Below are 17,668 nucleotides of genomic sequence, written 5' to 3' on the forward strand. Positions count from 1 at the left end.
TGATTTAGTTGAATTATTTTCAATGTGGAGTTTCTCCATTTAAACTTTATTTCCTTTAAATACACCAATTTTCGTTTATATTTATGTCGGTTGAAAGGAGTGAATGAGTGAGCAGTGAGGGGGTTTGTGGGGCTGTACAAAGCACTAGACAGAAATGATGCATGTGAGTCAGGCAAAATTAATCACCCAGGTGTACCGGTTTAGGAGACTGTAATCTGTGTGTATAGGGTTTGGCCCCATTGTCAAACACCAAGTAAATATATTGGACATGGTTTGCCCGATATTACCTTCTAGTACTCATTCCTCACCCTAGTACTTGCTCGTTGATTTATCTATCTTGACCTAGGGAGACAGACTTTCTTTAAAATATATCTTTCCTTGCCTTCTAACCTTCACCTGTGACACACCCCTTAATTGAGGTATAATGGTTGGTTGAGGAAGTAGAACTGAGAGTAATGGAAATGTTTGTAGTTCCACGGAGGGGATAAAATGTAGGAAACCGGATTACCTAAGATTTCTTCACCTTGCACACAATTGACAGCTATTTAACGTCTGCTCCTGGTGTGATCTGCCTATTTATGCTTGTACCTCTACCTGCCTCCTGAGTAAGGACTCCCCCAACTTTTTAGGTGTCAGCTTAAATTCTTGTGCCACAACTGCCCCTTCTTCAGTTACTACAGGACTTTCATTCTGAACTCAGTTTTTAATTCAGTGCAAATAGATTTAGGGCCAGATGTAGGAGCCAAAATACCGGTCGGTAACGGACGATTTCGGTCGTTACCGACCGGTATTTAAGAATTGGCATGTGGGGGCATAATTTTACAGAATCGTTAAATTTACCGAATCGGTAAATTTACCGATTCTGTAAAATACCGAATCGGTATTTTTACCGATTCGGTAAATCCCAGATGTAGGTGGGACTCTTCTGAGTCCCAAAGGCCCTACAAATTCGGTATTTTACCACCCAATCCAATTGGGTGTTAAAATACCGAATCCAGGTGTGCATGCACATGTGTGTATGCACACCTAGCCATGTGACAGACAGACATGCCCTTAGGGCATGTCTGTGTGCCACATGGCGCACATGCCTATTTTTGGGGTGCCAGAGGGTGTCAAAGTGACACCCCCTGCACCCTTGCTGGAATCGGTATTTACCGATTCGGTAATTACCGAATCGGTATTTCCCATTGATTCCTATGGGCTTCACAGCCCATAGGAATCAATAGGAAATACGATTCGGTATTTACCGAATCGGTAAATACCGAATATTAACGATTCGGTATTTCAACATCTGGAAATACCTACATCTCCCCCCTTCATATTTACCGATTCATAAATACCGAATCGGTAAAATTCGGTATTTATGAATCGGTAAATAACATTTACCTACATCTAGCCCTTAATTACTAAGGGAAACAGCAAAAACACAATGAAAAGTCAATGCAAGTGACATAGAAAAGGTGGCAAAAAAGTGTGCAAAATTGGACAGCCAATGACGTCAGCTTCCAGAGGCCTGAAAAAGTGACATCATACATTCTGCCTGAAAAGAACATATTTCAAACCTTAACTAATAGGGATGCTTCCAAATAGGCGTGATGGCCTTGGGATTTAACTTTACAACCTGCTCTCTGATTGATGTTGGTAGTTGATGGCACAGACCGTTCCTGTCATAGACCATTAGACTTGGCTGCCTGTTAATCACAGCATTACGAGGCGTCTTCCACTATAGACCACCTATGTTAACTCGGTTCGAAAAAAAAATTGAAAATTCCTACCTGTGAAAACCTATTGGGAACTTGGATTAGTTACAACCTCATCAAGATCCATAATGCACAATCAGGCAATTTTGTTTAGATAAACCAAGTGGGTTAAACTTCAGACTTGGGAGCCAATGTAAACTTCACGGATTCTCACCTTGTGCAATAATGTGATAAAAAATAAATATTTACTTGAAACCTGGTTCCCGAAGACAAGGTTTAAGGGCTTGCTTTTTCATCATATCTGTTAGAGAATGATCCCAAAACTTGAGTCCTTTTAGTAGGTCTGTGTGAAATTTGCACAATTTGCTTTTGTGTAATTAAGTGAAATTTTAGAAACAATTACTCAAAATGATGTGTAATTACGCAAAATGCAAATTTGCATTAGGTGCTGTGTTTAACATTAAATGTACTTTCACATCCACTTTGTACACAAGGATTAATTTTACGCAATGGGAAAAAATCAAAAGCAACACAAATAGCAGGCACTCACTTTCTGTAGCTTGCGTGGTTCCTGAGTTATCCAACATCGCATTTAGGTTAATTCATAACACAAACAGCACACAATTATATGATGTGGCATACTTGCAAAATTTCAGGAATTTTGTATAACAAGACTAATGCAAAATTCCCGAAATTACACTAACTATGCAAGCATAACACAAATTTCGCCCTCGCCTACTTTTTGGGTCATTGAAAGAGAGTCCATAAGAGACCGGCTGAGTGACATTTACAGATTTCCCCAAGTTCTAAAATGGAATGATGTGAGATGACAACAATGTAAATAAATCCCTTTAGTGATCTTTGAGTAATCTATATTTTTCATTACAAAACTTTAAAGAACTTGTCCTACCATAAATTATAACCGTAAATAGATTAACTATTACTGTCCGCTTAGGTTTATGCAGGTAGTAGTATTTCACGATAATCTTGCAGTTGCATTAAGTAGATTGTATTTGCTGGTGTTTAACAAGTATTGATCATAATCATACGTGTTTATCTTGTTTGCCCCACTGCAGATTCCAAAGGATTTCAACATCCGATTGAACACTTCATCCATTGGAACGCTAATCCCTCAGGAAAGTGGTGGTATGGATGGGGGGAGGGGACAAACAATTTTGCATCAATGTACAAGGGCAGTAAGACGTAAATTAATTACTACAGTGTCTACAATAAATGATCATCACATTCCAGTCGTGCGGGTTCAGTTTCTATGGTGATCTGGTTGTTTACTTATTGTTATGGGTCAGATCCACACAGCTTTTATTGTTTTTTTATGTCTTACTTTCAGTATATATATATATATATATACACATATATATATATATATATATATATATATATATATATATATATATATATATATATATTCACTGAAAAAACCATAGGTTTCAGGCCTTATATAGTTAGGAATTAGCATTTAAAAAAACCTTTGAAATTCAATGAAAAAACCATAGGTTTCAGGAGTTATATAGTTAGGAATTAGCTTTTACAAAACCTTTGAAATTCACTCAAAAAACTATAAGTTTTAGTGGTGTTATAGTTAGCTGGACATTGTACTCATACAAAACCATTGAAATTGCTCCTATATAGTTAGTTGTACTAAGTATATATCGCGCACCCGCAATCCACTGCTGATGATGTCACATATTACATCATTCATGACATGGTCAGTGACATCACTGATGACATCTCAAATGACATCACTGATGACATCACTGATGACATCATCCAGTAAATGTGGTTTGCTTCGTTATTTAAATATGCATTATATATATAGCAATTTGCATTGAAGAATGAGTGGATATATAAATAAATATTTGGATGGAAGATTTAGTAGCAGTGTAATTGACTGTTTACTTGACCAATTTATAATGTCTCACTAAATATAGTGGATAGTGACTAAACTGTGTGAATATCTGTATCACTTTGTCAGTTGTTGTGTAAACGGATTCTACAGTTTGTTACTAGCGATGTGAAAGTCTATATTAGTTATTGATTAGTTAACTGAGTATTTGTATGGGAGTGTGAAAGTGTGTGTGGTTCGGTGGAGGGTGTGTGACTGTCCAAAGATGTGTGAATAGTTTATTCAGTAGATATATGAAGTTAAAACTACATGTTCTAACAGTTTGGGTGAGGGAATCTCTTTATGGGTGTGGTGATGAGCAAATATATTTCTCAAAGGTACAGGTCCAACAAACTAGAAAAATAAAATGCAGTGTATGTGTCAGTTGTTGTATATAAATAAGTATACATAACACACAATGATTGTGTGAGTGACTGTATGGATAACTGTATACTTGTAATAATGATTTTATAATTCACTAAGTTTGACTTACTATCTAAATGAATAGAAGAAGTGGTGTTTGTATAAGTGTTTTGCTAAGTAAATATGTAAGTATGATCCATTGTTTGCATAAGTGAGTAGGATGACTTCATATGTGAATAGGATGCGTGCTGTTGTTTAATGTCGATATAGATGTATAAGTATTTTTGATAGTGTTCTATTGTTCATTGACAGCATGTATGAGTGAATCCATAGGTAAGGGATTAGATGTGTGTATACATGTATGAATCACTGAGTGGATTTTTAGATACTTGTATTGCTGTGACAATGGATTAAAATATGATACTCTGTATTTTACAAAGAGTGATGAAAAATTGTAATAGTGTATGAAAAGGTGTATGTGATTGTCACGTGGATGATGTCATCAGTGATGTCATCAGTGATGTCATTTGAGATGTCATCAGTGATGTCACTGACCATGTCATGAATGATGTAATATGTGACATCATCAGCAGTGGATTGCGGGTGCACGATATATACTTAGTACAACTAACTATATAGGAGCAATTTCAATGGTTTTGTATGAGTAAAATGTCCAGCTAACTATAACACCACTAAAACTTATAGTTTTTTGAGTGAATTTCAAAGGTTTTGTAAAAGCTAATTCCTAACTATATAACTCCTGAAACCTATGTTTTTTTCAGTGAATTTCAAAGGTTTTTTTAAATGCTAATTCCTAACTATATAAGGCCTGAAACCTATGGTTTTTTCAGTGAATTTCAAAGGTTTTTTTAAATGCTAATTCCTAACTATATAAGGTCTGAAACCTATGTTTTTTCAGTGAATTTCAAAGGTTTTTTAAATGCTAATTCCTAACTATATAAGGCCTGAAACCTATATTTTTTTCAGTGAATTTCAAAGGTTTTTTAAATGCTAATTCTATTAGCGGATAACGTTTAAATATATTAATATCCTAGTGGGACCACCTGAGCAGCCCTAGGGGGTCAGGGTGTTCCTACCCTGCCCCCTTTTTGTGTTCTACACGTTTGTTTTTCTGCTTTCTTGTGCCTAATTCCTAACTATATAAGGCCTGAAACCTATGTTTTTTTCAGTGAATTTGCAAGGTTTTTTAAATGCTAATTCCTAACTTTATAAGGCCTGAAACCTATGTTTTTTTCAATGAATTTGCAAGGTTTTTTAAATGCTAATTCCTAACTATATAAGGCCTGAAACCTATGGTTTTTTCATTGAATTTGCAAGGTTTTTTAAATGCTAATTCCTAACTACATAAGGCCTGAAACCTATGGTTTTTTCAGTGAATTTGCAAGGTTTTTTTAAATGCTAATTCCTAACTATATAAGGCCTGAAACCTATGGTTTTTTCAATGAATTTCAAAGGTTTTTTAAATGCTAATTCCTAACTATATAAGGCCTGAAACCTATGTTTTTTTCAGTGAATTTCAAAGTTTTTTTTAATGCTAATTCCTAACTATATAAGACCTGAAAGCCCACCAGGAATCTCCAGAATGCACCAGGGGACTGCATTGCAGAGAGGTGTAATTAAGCCACGGCCCTTTTTACACCTCTCTGCAACGCAGCCCCGTGCATGTTTGAAGAGGGGGAACTCATTCCCCCTGCATACTGGGGGCCCCGGGGGGCCAACTAGCCCACCTGGAACCTCCAGTATGCGCCAGGGGGCTGCATTGCAGAGGTGTAATGAGGCTATGCTCCTTGTTACACCTATCTGCAACGCAGCCGCCTGGCGCGTTTGCAGAGGGGGAACTAATTCCCCTTGCATAATGGGAGTCCCTGGGGGCCAACTAGCCCACCAGGAGCCTCCAGTATGCGCCAGATGGCTGCATTGCCTAGAGGTGTAATGAGGCCACACCCTTTTTTACACCTCTCTGCAACACAGCCCCCGTGCATGTTTGAAGAGGGGGAACTAATTCCCCTTGCATACTGGGTGTCCCTGGCAGCCATCTTGTGCCTTGTTCGAATCAAGGCACAAGAAAGCAGTGAAACAAAGGTGTGAAACTCGCAAAGGGGCCAGAGTAGAAACACCCTGACCCCCTAGGCCTGCTCAGGGGGTCCCACAAGGACCCCCAAGGCAAACAAAATAATATATATATTTTTTTAAAGTCGCTGGGTACAAAAAAACAATAAAATAATATAAAACAACAATAAGAATAAAAAAACAGTTATTTTCAGAACTACCTCCAATTTATATAAAAATGCTACATTTTTAAAAAACTCTCTTTCTTTTTTTCTCCAGGGTACGCGTACCGGTACGTGTACCGATACGTGTACAGGGGCGCGCACCCCCTAAAAAAATAATAAAAAAATAATGAGTGTGTGTGCGAGTGGTGTGTGTGTGGGGGGGTGGGTGTGGGGTGTGTGTGTGGGGGGGTATGTGTGTGGGGTGTGTGTGTGTAGGATGTGCGGGTGTGTGTGTGGGGTGTGTGTGTGTGGGTGTGTGTGTGGGGGGTGTGTGTGGGTGTGTGTGGGGGTGAGGAATGTGTGTGTGGGTGTGTGTGTGTGTGAGGTGTGTGTGTGGGGTGTGTGTGTGTGTGTGGGGTGTGTGTCAGAGGTGTGTGTGTGTGGGGAGGGGTGAGGTGTGTGTGGGGGATGTGTGGGGTGTGTCTGTGAGATGTGTGTGTGTGTGGGAGGGAGTGAGGTGTGTGTGGGTGGGGGTGTGTGGGGTGTGTGGGTGTAGGTGGGGGTGTGGGGGTGTTTGGTGTGTGTGTGGGTGTGTGGGGTGTTTGGGTGTGGGTGGAGGTGTGGGTGTATGAGGTATGGTGGGGGGGTGTGTGGGGGGGGGTGGGTGTGGGGTGTGTGTGTGTCGGGGTATGTGTGTGGGGCACCCCCTCAAAAAAATAAAAACAATAATGAGTGTGTGTGTGGTGTGTGTGGGGGGGGTGGGTGTGGGGTGTGTGTGTGGGGGGGTATGTGTGTGGGGTGTGTTTGTGTAGGATGTGTGGGTGTGTGTGTGGGGTGTGTGTGTGGGTGGGGTGTGTGGGTGTGTGTGTGAGAGGAGTGTGTGTGTGTGTGTGTGTGTGTGAGGTGTGTGTGGTGTGTGTGTGTGTGTGTGTGGTGTGTGTCAGAGGTGTGTGTGTGTGGGGAAGGGGTGAGGTGTGTGTGGGGGATGTGTGGGGTGTGTCTGTGAGGTGTGTGTGTGTGTGTCTGAGGGGGGATGAGGTGTATAGGTGTGTGTAGGTGTGTGGGGTATGTGGGTGGGGATGTGGATGTGTAAGGTGTGTGTGTGGGTGTGGGTGTGTGGGGTGTTTGGGTGTAGGTGGGGGTGTGGGTGTGTGTGGGTGTGGGGGGTATGTGTGTAGGATGTGTGTGTATGTGTGGGATGTGTGGGTGTGTCTGTGAGGTGTGCGTGTGTGTGTGGGGGGGGAGGTGTGTGTGTGAGATGTGTGAGGTGTGTCTGTGAGGTATCTGTGTGTGCGTGTGTGTGTGTTGGGGGGGTGAGGTGTGTGTGTGAGTGAGTGTGTGTGGGATGTGTGGGTGTGGGTGTGGATGTGTAAGCTGTCGGTGTGGGGGTGTGGGGTGTTTGGGTGTGGGTGGAGGTGTGCGTGTGTGAGGTGTGTGTGGGGAGTGTGTGGGTGTGGAGGTGTGGGGTTGTGTGCGTGTGGGTGTGCATGGGACGTACTTGTAGGTACCTAAAACAGCCACTGAACCAAAAGCTCTTTTCAGAGCTACCCTACCTGTAATCACTCAAAATGATTATTTTATTATTTATTATTTTGATTATATATTTTTTTTCACTATTTTTCCCCATGGTACGCTCCCCGGTACGCTCCCCGGTGCACGCACCGGGCGCTCCCCCCGCGAAAAACGAAAAAAAATAATATTTTTTTTGCCCCGCGGGTCCCTTTAATGGCCCCCACATCAAACCTAGGGGGTCAGGGGGGGTCTACCCTGCCCCCTTTTGGTCATTTCCCCCTTTGATTTTTGCCACCTCTTGTGTCTCAATCCTACCGAGACACAAGATGGCGGCCGCTGCGGACTGTTTCGAATGTTTACAGACACCCGAGAACCAATCAGCTTCCCGTGCGCAAGTCGCGTGGCGCGCCTGGAGCGCTCCCCGGTGCGCGTACCGGGGCGCGGCCATAGATATATACATTTTTTTGAACCTAAATTACTCAAAATCCTCTGGAGCACATATCTTGAGACATAGCAAAGGCACATCGGGCTTCCAGTCCCTACAATTTTGCCTACGTTTGGTGAAAATCCATTCAGCTGTTCGAGCTAAAAGTGCGACAGACCGCCCTATGGAAATTAACATGGGGAAAACACGTTTTGGGACCCCCCTTTTATCTCGGCCCCCGCTTGACGAATCCCCCCCAAACTTTCAGGGAAGGACCGGAGCACCGCGAGGCAAAGTTGCTGAAAATTTCAGGCAGATTCCTCAACCGGCGCCAAAGTTATTCCCAATAGAATGTTGCGATTTCCCTATGGAAATCAATCCTAACTATATATACCTACTGGCGACCGCCAGTAGGTAATATATATATATATATATATATATATATATATATATATATATATATATATATATATAAAATTTCTATGGCAAAATGAAACCCCTCATTTTGTTCCTTTTCAAATTAAATGTATTAAGTGTTACCACTTTATTCCAATCAAGATGACTTCAGGTGTGCCATACTTTTGTCATAAGTAAGACTGTTAGCGTTCTAGTTGTTCTTTAGAACACTCTGGGACATTCTGTCATTGGGCTATAGTTGGGCTACATCTGGCTGATATTTGGGCTACATTTGGGCTCTTTTGTCTCTGGTGGCCATCTTGGGAGACTGCATATCAGAATTTTTTTAATGAAATATAAGAGGATTTGAGAAGTCACTCAAAATGTGCCCTAATTTTTCTTTCTTCAGCACTAATCATAATTTCTATGGCAAAATGAACCCCCTCATTTTGTTCCTTTGCAAATTAAATGTTTTAAGTGTTAACACTTTATTCCAATCAAGATGACTTCAGGTGTGCCATACTTTTGTCATAAGTAAGACTGTTAGCGCTCTAGTTGTTCTTTAGAACACTCTGGGACATTCTGTCATTGGGCTATAGTTGGGCTACATCTGGCTGATATTTGGGCTACATTTGGGCTCTTTTGTCTCTGGTGGCCATCTTGGGAGACTGCATATCAGAATTTTTTTAATGAAATATAAGAGGATTTGAGAAGTCACTCAAAATGTGCCCTAATTTTTCTTTCTTCAGCACTAATCATAATTTCTATGGCAAAATGAACCCCCTCATTTTGTTCCTTTGCAAATTAAATGTTTTAAGTGTTAACACTTTATTCCAATCAAGATGACTTCAGGTGTGCCATACTTTTGTCATAAGTAAGACTGTTAGCGCTCTAGTTGTTCTTTAGAACACTCTGGGACATTCTGTCATTGGGCTATAGTTGGGCTACATCTGGCTGATATTTGGGCTACATTTGTTTTTTTGTCTCTGGTGGCCATCTTTGGGCTACATTGGGCTACATTGGGCTACATTGGGCTACATTGGGCTACATTTGGGCTCTAACATATATATAGCCCAATGTAGCCCAATATATATTTTTTCAAAGTTAATTTTCGTAAAAACCACTGGAGCATATATCTTGAGACATAGCAAAGGCACATCGGGGTACCAGTCCCTACAGTTTTGCCAAGTTTGGTGAAAATCCATTCAGCCGTTCGAGCTAAAAGTGCGACAGACCGCCCTATGGAAATTAACATGGGGAAAACACGTTTTGGGACCCCCCTTTTATCTCGGCCCCTGCTTGACGAATCCCCCCCAAACTTTCAGGGAAGGACCGGAGCGCCGCGAGGCAAAGTTGCTGAAAAATTCAGGCAGATTTCTCAACCGACCAGATGGTTCTGTGTCACTCCATGATAAATATTTAGCAAATTGCTACATATATCAGAACCCTTTGTGATATCTTGACACTGACCTAGTTAGTCATAAGGTATGGAACGCAGAAACATATTATGACCTTCGATAAAAGTGGCCTTTTCAAATTCCTGTTATTTCCCCTGCCTGGAATTACCATTATCAGAAACCTTGTAATTCTGGGTGCCACCCAGAAATATGTGTTTCTGCATGCTTTTTCCCTGTTGTTTCACATACAGCTTTTGCCTGCTTACAGGAGCAAGAATATCCATTTGAAAACCCAGACATAGAATTCCGTTGCACCCAGTAAGTCCCTGAATTTATGGGTGACTCATAATGAGGACTATAGTTGTCGTTCTGCATTCCAAGCCTTCCTGACTGCATTAACAGGGCGGTGTAGAAGTAGCCTAGAAGCAGGAGAAATGGCTATGTGTGTCTTCATTAGTGGATAGTGAAGTTCAAGGAATAAGTGCTTATGCTATTGGGCATTACAAGCTCTTAATTGCCCTTTCCTTTTTTTATGCACCTTGTTAGACTTGGCATCTTTTGATGTCTTTCCCCTGAGTTTTTGCTTTCTGACCTCCTTGTTTTGACTCTATTTTTGCTGGCGTAGCGTTTCTGCACTCATTTCTCACTGCTGATCAGTGGTAAAGTGCAAGTGCTCCTGTGGTAAATTGTGTTATGGATTGGTGTTTCAATGATTGGATAGTTGATTTACTTGTTAGTCCCTAGTAAAGTGCACTGAGTGTGCCAGGGCCTGTGAATCAAATGCTACTATTGGGCCTGCAGCACTGAGTGTGCCACCCACGTGAGCCCTGAAAAGGTAACTCAGACCTGCCTTTACGGAGTGTGCGCGCAGTTTGTAACTGCCATATTGACTTGGCCAGTTCACACACTTGCCAGTCCCTCACCTTCCCTTTTCTGACATGTCAGCCACCCTTAATGTAGGCCCAAGGTACCCCTGTCGGCCGGGTGCAGTGTATGTGAAAGGTAGGACAATGCCTGGTGTGTGCCATGTCCTGATAGCGAATTATGGCCAAGTTCGTTTTTCGCTATTGCAAGTCTACCTGTTCTCCATAGGTCAGAATGGGGAGTTTATTTATAACATCTTATAAACATAACTGGCCTGAGGAATTAGGTAGGAAAATACATTTTAGTATGCCTGAACTCAGAATCTAAAGATGCATCTTTAAGTGAAGATGATTTTTACATTCTGTGTTTGAAAATACCACTTTTGGAAAGTAGATATTTCCTTGCTCCGTCATCCAGTGTGCCTCTGCTGGAATGTGGATTGCCTGTCTGGGTTTTGGATGACAGAAGGCTTGGGAGCAGGAATAGCTCAGGAAATGGAATAGACTTGCGCTGCAATTGGGGAAGGGGGCGGAGATTTCCTTGCACCTCAAATGGCCTGGTCTGCCTCTGGCCATGCCGTCTCCACCTCCTGCTAGGAAAACACACCAGAGAAGGCAGAACTGGTTCTGGCTGGGCACAGACACTCTCTGATTAAACTAAGAGATCAAAGGATTTTGGGATATAAATATTGGGGCCCAGACCCCTGAATTTTAGAACTCTTTTGGACCAAGAAGACTGCCAAGAAGAAGAGCTGGAGAAGTTGTGAGGAGGAATTACCTCATTGCTGTGTGCTTTGCTGTGTTGGCCTGCAGTGGCTGCTTCTGTCTTGGGCAGTGAAAGGACTGAACTGAACTTTCTGCAATCTACTTTCGTGAGTTTCTCCAAGGGCTTGAGGTAGACCTTGCCCCCTGTTCAAGAAGTATCAGGAACAGCAGAGACTTCAAACTCTTTTGCCCTCAGTACTGGGGGCTGTGTGTGTTGTGCTGCAACAGAAGAAAAAGCAACCGAACGCCATATACGGCGCCGCTGCCGACTCTGTGTCCTGAAGGCACCGCAGAGGGTACCGTCGCAACGCCACACTGCGACACTGGTCTCACCGATGACGCCTGCTAATGCTGCAATCGAGTCGCTGCTTGCATCGTGACCTCTAAGCCCTGCACTTGGTACCGCCTCGCTTCATGACAACTCCCTGGTATCGCCGAAGACACCACTCCACGCCAAAATCAATGCAGTTGCTTGCACCGTGGTACGAGGGCACAGCTTGCACAGTTACAAGACGCACCGCTCTCATCCCACACCGCAGCCTTGACCTACCGACTCTGGCGCCATCGACTACAGTTCATCAGCCGATGACAGCGCTTCAGCAACGCCGCCGCCGCTGCTTGCACCGCGACCTGCCAGCACCGCGATTAGCACCGCATTCACTTCGCACCGCGACCCTGGTCTCAGCGATGACACCATCTGACGCCGCCACTGAGCCGCAGCCCGCACTGCAACCTGAGGGCACCGCACGTCGCACCACTGCACTTCGCCCCGCAGCAGCACCCGACGCCTGCCGATGCCAGCACTCCTGACTTCAACAGAGAGAAGGTTGATCTGCAATGCATGTGACAATGAGAGGTCGCCGACGCCCTGCATTTTTAAAAGGTACTGTTTGTGGGTCTTCCCGACACCGTAGCTGGCCCACGACGCTGCGGTGAGCCATAACTGTTTGGATTTGTTTGCTCATGATGCCGTGATAGCCCCAGATGGAGCTTTCAACATCAGGGAACTGTTTTTCAAGAATATTTTGATAACTGAAGATTTTTAAGAACTGTATTGTGGATTTGTATCGTTTTTGTTCTTGTCTTAAGTATATAACAATATTGGATATTTTTCTAAACTGGTGTTGCATCCTTTTGTAGTGCTTTCACTGTATTACTGTTGGTTATGTGCAAATGCTTTACACACTGCCTCTAAGATAAGCCTGACTGCTCGTGCCAAGCTACCAAGGGGGTGAGCAGGGGTTATTTTAGGAGTGTAACTCCCTTATCCTGACTAGAGTGGTGGTTTCTGCCTTGCTTTGGCTCATGCCCTAGCCTACCAAAAATCCAATTTCTAATACACCCTAAATTCTAATCTAGCACATAATCATGAGATGTGCTTATAACAGCCATCAACACATTCAGAAAGAGAAAAAAATCAAATTGGAACATAGTAATTATATTGCAGACCCGAACAATGTTGAGGAGCCGAATACTTGCAAAGTAATCCCGGCCACCTGATATACCTCCGTAAAAAATAGTTTACCCAAGATTTACATTTTTGATTTGTTTTTGGATCATTAGAGAAGTAATTTAGCGTGGGTAAACATTGCAGATCGGGCCGAATTTTTCTGGATGACATTTTTAATATTGGCAGATGTGTTGCAGTGATTATGTGATATTTCAGGAACCATGAGACATATATACTTAATTTTGGTGTCAAAACATAGGTTTTGGGGGTCAAGTAGTCTTATAGAGACAGAAAATAAATAACTCCTCAGAGCAACCCTTCCGCCAGTTTCCAAAATGGGAGCTATAATAGAGGAAGAAAAGACATATAGAAATTAAACAAATGATAATGGTTTTTAATCCTTTTATGTATACACCAAACAATGTTTTGATCAGAATATGAAAAAACAATAATGTTTATCACTCCTGTTTTAGACATATTTTCATGGTTCACTTTAATAATTTATTTCAGCAATTGCTTGTGGTACATTTGCAGAATGTTGATCATTTAAGAAGAGCATATCCACAGGGAGATCTTTTTGTAGCACAGGTTTTGCAAGTACATGTACTTGTCAGTTCTGTGGGTAGAGGCTTTAATAATTCCGTAGGTTTAGCACCACATCAATATATTTCCAACCAAAATCCCACAGATCTTTCTCTACATAAGCATGATCCAAAACATTTACACATATACTGATCAAGTAGCCTGCTCTTTTAATGTGTCCACGCACAGAATATGAAGTGTGAAAGGTCACTTAGCGGTACTGATCTCTTGAACTCACTGTACAAAAGATCGTCAAATGTGTGACAGTCAGAACTCATTTCCCGCACACGTGCAAGGTATCTTTCTACATCTTTGAAGTCACATGCTACTTCTGTCGCAGTAAATATTTTTAGAATCTTCACGGGTTCAGCAGTTAAAGCTCCAAGCTTTGTTCCAATTTTGCTCATAGTGTCATCACCCCTAAGAATATGTGCCTTGATAAGAAAACTGGGCATCTCTGGGTCAAGATTCTTCTACAGAATATGAAGCGGGATTAAATGTAGTGTCTTGCCTGATCCATAACGTATCAATAACTCTGACAATTCTTGACTTATGAACATTGCAACAAATCTAAGTAGCACAATAATAACATCTGTGTCATTTCACTGTACAATAAATTGATTGGAACCATTCCAAGCAGCACACTCAACATGTGACACAACACTCAGGCCAGCTTCCTCCAGTTTGCTGTTAAGTTCTTGAACAATATAGCCCATACCTGTTGAATATATCTCTGCAGGCACCAACTCCTCATTCGGAAACATTCCACTTGCAATATTTGAAAATTCAGTGTTCACTGAAGCATCAGCAGTGTTCTGGCGAGTTAACATCTCCAAGTTAATCTTATTTGATGTTTTTTATTAAAAAAATATCATAAATTTTTTATTAAGGACAAAATTAGACATGATAGACATCATACAATCGATCAATCAATCAATCAGGGAATTGTAAGCACGCTACTCACCCGGGAGGGTCTCAAGGCGCTGTGTGTGTGGGGGGGGCAGTTCGCAGATCTGTTTAGCCAAAGAGCCAGGTCTTGAGGGTCTCTCTGAAGGTGTTTAGGGAGGGGGCACCTCTGATGTCTGCCGGGAGCTCCTTCCAGGTCTTAGCTGCAATGTGAGAGAAGAATCTTCTGCCTGCTCTGTGGATGCCAGAGCATACAATAAGGTACACATGGAGTTACACACTTGACAAAAGGCGGACAACAATTCCAAATTCACATATACTTACATACACATTCACAGTAAACTTTCATATGGCAGGTTATCTGGCTCAGTGTAGCGTTTAGGCTGCGGGGGAATGCAGAGGCCCCCCCTATAATCGTTCCATTTCCCCCGGATATGCGTCCATTTGGTGGGACACCCCCAGATTCATATACCGTCCTTTCTGACACCATGCACCAAACCATGTCATTCCCCCACTCGTTCAGTGTTGGTGGATCCTGCGCCCTCCATTTTCGTGCAATGTTCCTTTTAGCTATCATCATTCCAAGTGTTACCCATATTCTCTCTTTAGAACTCAGATCCGTTGGGCCCCAGATATTCAGGAGACCTAATATGATGTTGCAGTCAATTTTATACCCCATTACTCGTTCCATACATTGCATTACCGCGGACCAATATCTCTGGATGACTGTGCATTCTCAGAGTATATGTACAAATGTACCCTCTTGCCCACATCTCCTAAGGCAGTCGGTTTCATTACTGAAACCTATCTTTACCAGCGTCGGTCCCGCTATGTATATTCTGTGGAGTATGTTTAACTGCAGAAGTCTGAGCCTAGCAGAAAATGCAGTTTCTCTAGGAGAGGCTAGGGCCTCGAGGCATTCCTTGTCATCCAAACCAGCGACGTCGTATTCCCATTTTGTTCGAAGTCGAAGTAGAGGGACAGCCATATGGTTAATTAATTTCTTATATATTAGCAATATTGTTTTTTCTGGGAGATTCCTGTCCAAGACCCTATTTTCCAGCGGGAGGAGGCAGGTGGTGTCTCTCCCTGCCGTATCACCGCAAGTAGAGCGTGTCTGATCTGCAGGTACCTGTAGTACTCTTTTTTTAGCCAAGTCTTACTCTAGCTGTAATTGAGTGAAAGGAATCACTCTGCCCCCTTTCCAAAGGTGATAAAAAGATCTGTTTTTGACTTTCAAAAAGTCAAATTTCACTGAAAAGGCCAAAGGTTAAAGTAACATTATAATTAGGTGACAACATCAATATTTTGATCTAAAAAGAACACAAAAATCACCAGTTATAGTTAGCATAGCTTACCATAACTTAACTTGCGCCTCTGCCAGGCACTGCTTATAACCATACATATTACATCAGTCAAGACATGTTCTATGACATAATTAATGACATCATCCAAGCTTCTTTTGTAGACATTAGTTAATAAACTCGCATGGCATTAGAGGTCTGAAATTAAGTACATAATAGCTCAGAATAACATGAAGCATGATTAATGCCATCACAGATACAACTTCTTTAGGTATTGCAAGCATGTTTTATGTGCAGCATTGACCCTATAACATACACTTCATGGGTAGCCGAGTTCACATTATCAATCAACCAAAGATAGATGGGCAACCCCCTCTCTGAATTTGTCAGTATAGGTCTCCATTCTGAACTTGTGAAAGAAATCCGTTGTATGGATCTCGTCAGCATCTGTCAATCGGTTAGTGGTCCATTGTGTCAATTTTGTTCTCATGGCTCTGCCAAACATCAAGGTGGCGGGGCTTTCACCTGTCGTGGAATGGGGAGTTGACCTGTAAGCTCGAAGGGCTGAACATAAAGCTGACTTGAGTTTGTTTCCTTGTAGCTCAGCATGTTGAACTAATCGATAACTATCATGAGATGATGTCCATTGTTGAGGGGTTCAAAGAAATCAACTGCAATCCTATCCCACACTTGCTTCGGAAGATCAGACATAACTAGTGGATGCTGTGTTGTTTTGGGAAGATAAGCAGTTACACATATGAAAGGCGTTAAGTTCTCTTTCATCACGGCGAGGAAACCACTCTTGGTCTTGGAGAGCTGTCTTAGTGGTGGCAATGCCATGATAACCCTCAAATGCTAGGCCAATGACTTGTTGTCTCAGACTCTCAGGAATGACAATATTTGAACATCGTAATATAATATCTTATTGAGTAACAGAAAGTTCCTCTCTCACATTTCTGAACTTTTGATATTCAAAGTCTTCTGTAAGAGGTCGAATCTGTTTCCTCCAGGATTGCTATGAAATAATATCCTTCAGTGCAAGCATATCTTGATCGGTGTTCGTAGCAGCAAGAATTTGTTTACAGCAGGTATGCTTGACTTGACAATGAAGTTAATATATACCTCAGCTGCTTAGACGTTGTACTGTGACACTGCAATGGCACTTGTGAAATAAAGTCAGCAGGATCATGATCTTTCCCTGGCCTATGAACAATAGTGTAATCATACTCTTGGAGTTGCAACCCCCACCTCTCGATGCAAGATGGCATCTTGGCTTTCAGATTTCCAAATATGGTGAGCAATGCCTGGTGGCAAGGGTGATGTGCTTCCCATATAGAAACACATGATAGTATTCACAAGCCCACACTACAGCTAGGCTTTCTTTCTCAGGTGGGAATAAGCACATTCTATCTGTGACAGACTCCTGCTTGCATAAGCCACAATGTGACCCAGAGCTTTGTCGTGTCAATTGTGCTGGGCAAGGATTGCACCCAGCCCCACCAGGCTTACATCCGCCACAATTTCAGTATGAAGTTTTTGATCAAAATAGGTCATTTTCATTGATTTCAGGAGAGGACAATATTGGATTTTCCGCCTCTCCTGTGATAAACAGGGTCTGAATGAGGACACGCCCTTGAGTGAATTAGGCAGAAAATACTTCACCTAATCGCGAAGCCTATTCCCGGTTCCTGGTATGGGTCCCATGAGAAGGGCCCACCTCACCCCTCCCACCATCCTGTTTTACACTTGTAGTTAGGGCAGGGGCCCTTTATTCACATGTATCCACATTTTTACATCAGTTCCAGAGACTCAGGTTTCCTCTTGCAGTTGGCACACATTAACTTTCCCATTATCAGGTGACTGTAAAAA

At 42.2% G+C, this 17,668-nt stretch overlaps 1 protein-coding gene across 1 annotated transcript in view; it reads left to right on the forward strand.

Annotated features, from left to right (window-relative positions):
* LOC144768456 (bactericidal permeability-increasing protein-like) overlaps nucleotides 1-17,668 on the forward strand; it is a 347,712-nt gene that overhangs the window by 187,024 nt on the left and 143,020 nt on the right. Inside the window, exon 9 of the mRNA XM_078652124.1 lies at nucleotides 2,777-2,832. Coding sequence (XP_078508250.1) covers nucleotides 2,777-2,832 — 56 coding nt within the window. The remainder of the gene's footprint in view (nucleotides 1-2,776; nucleotides 2,833-17,668) is intronic.

Source organism: Lissotriton helveticus, chromosome 7 (assembly GCF_964261635.1).
Source record: "Lissotriton helveticus chromosome 7, aLisHel1.1, whole genome shotgun sequence".
Taxonomy (NCBI): domain Eukaryota; kingdom Metazoa; phylum Chordata; class Amphibia; order Caudata; family Salamandridae; genus Lissotriton; species Lissotriton helveticus.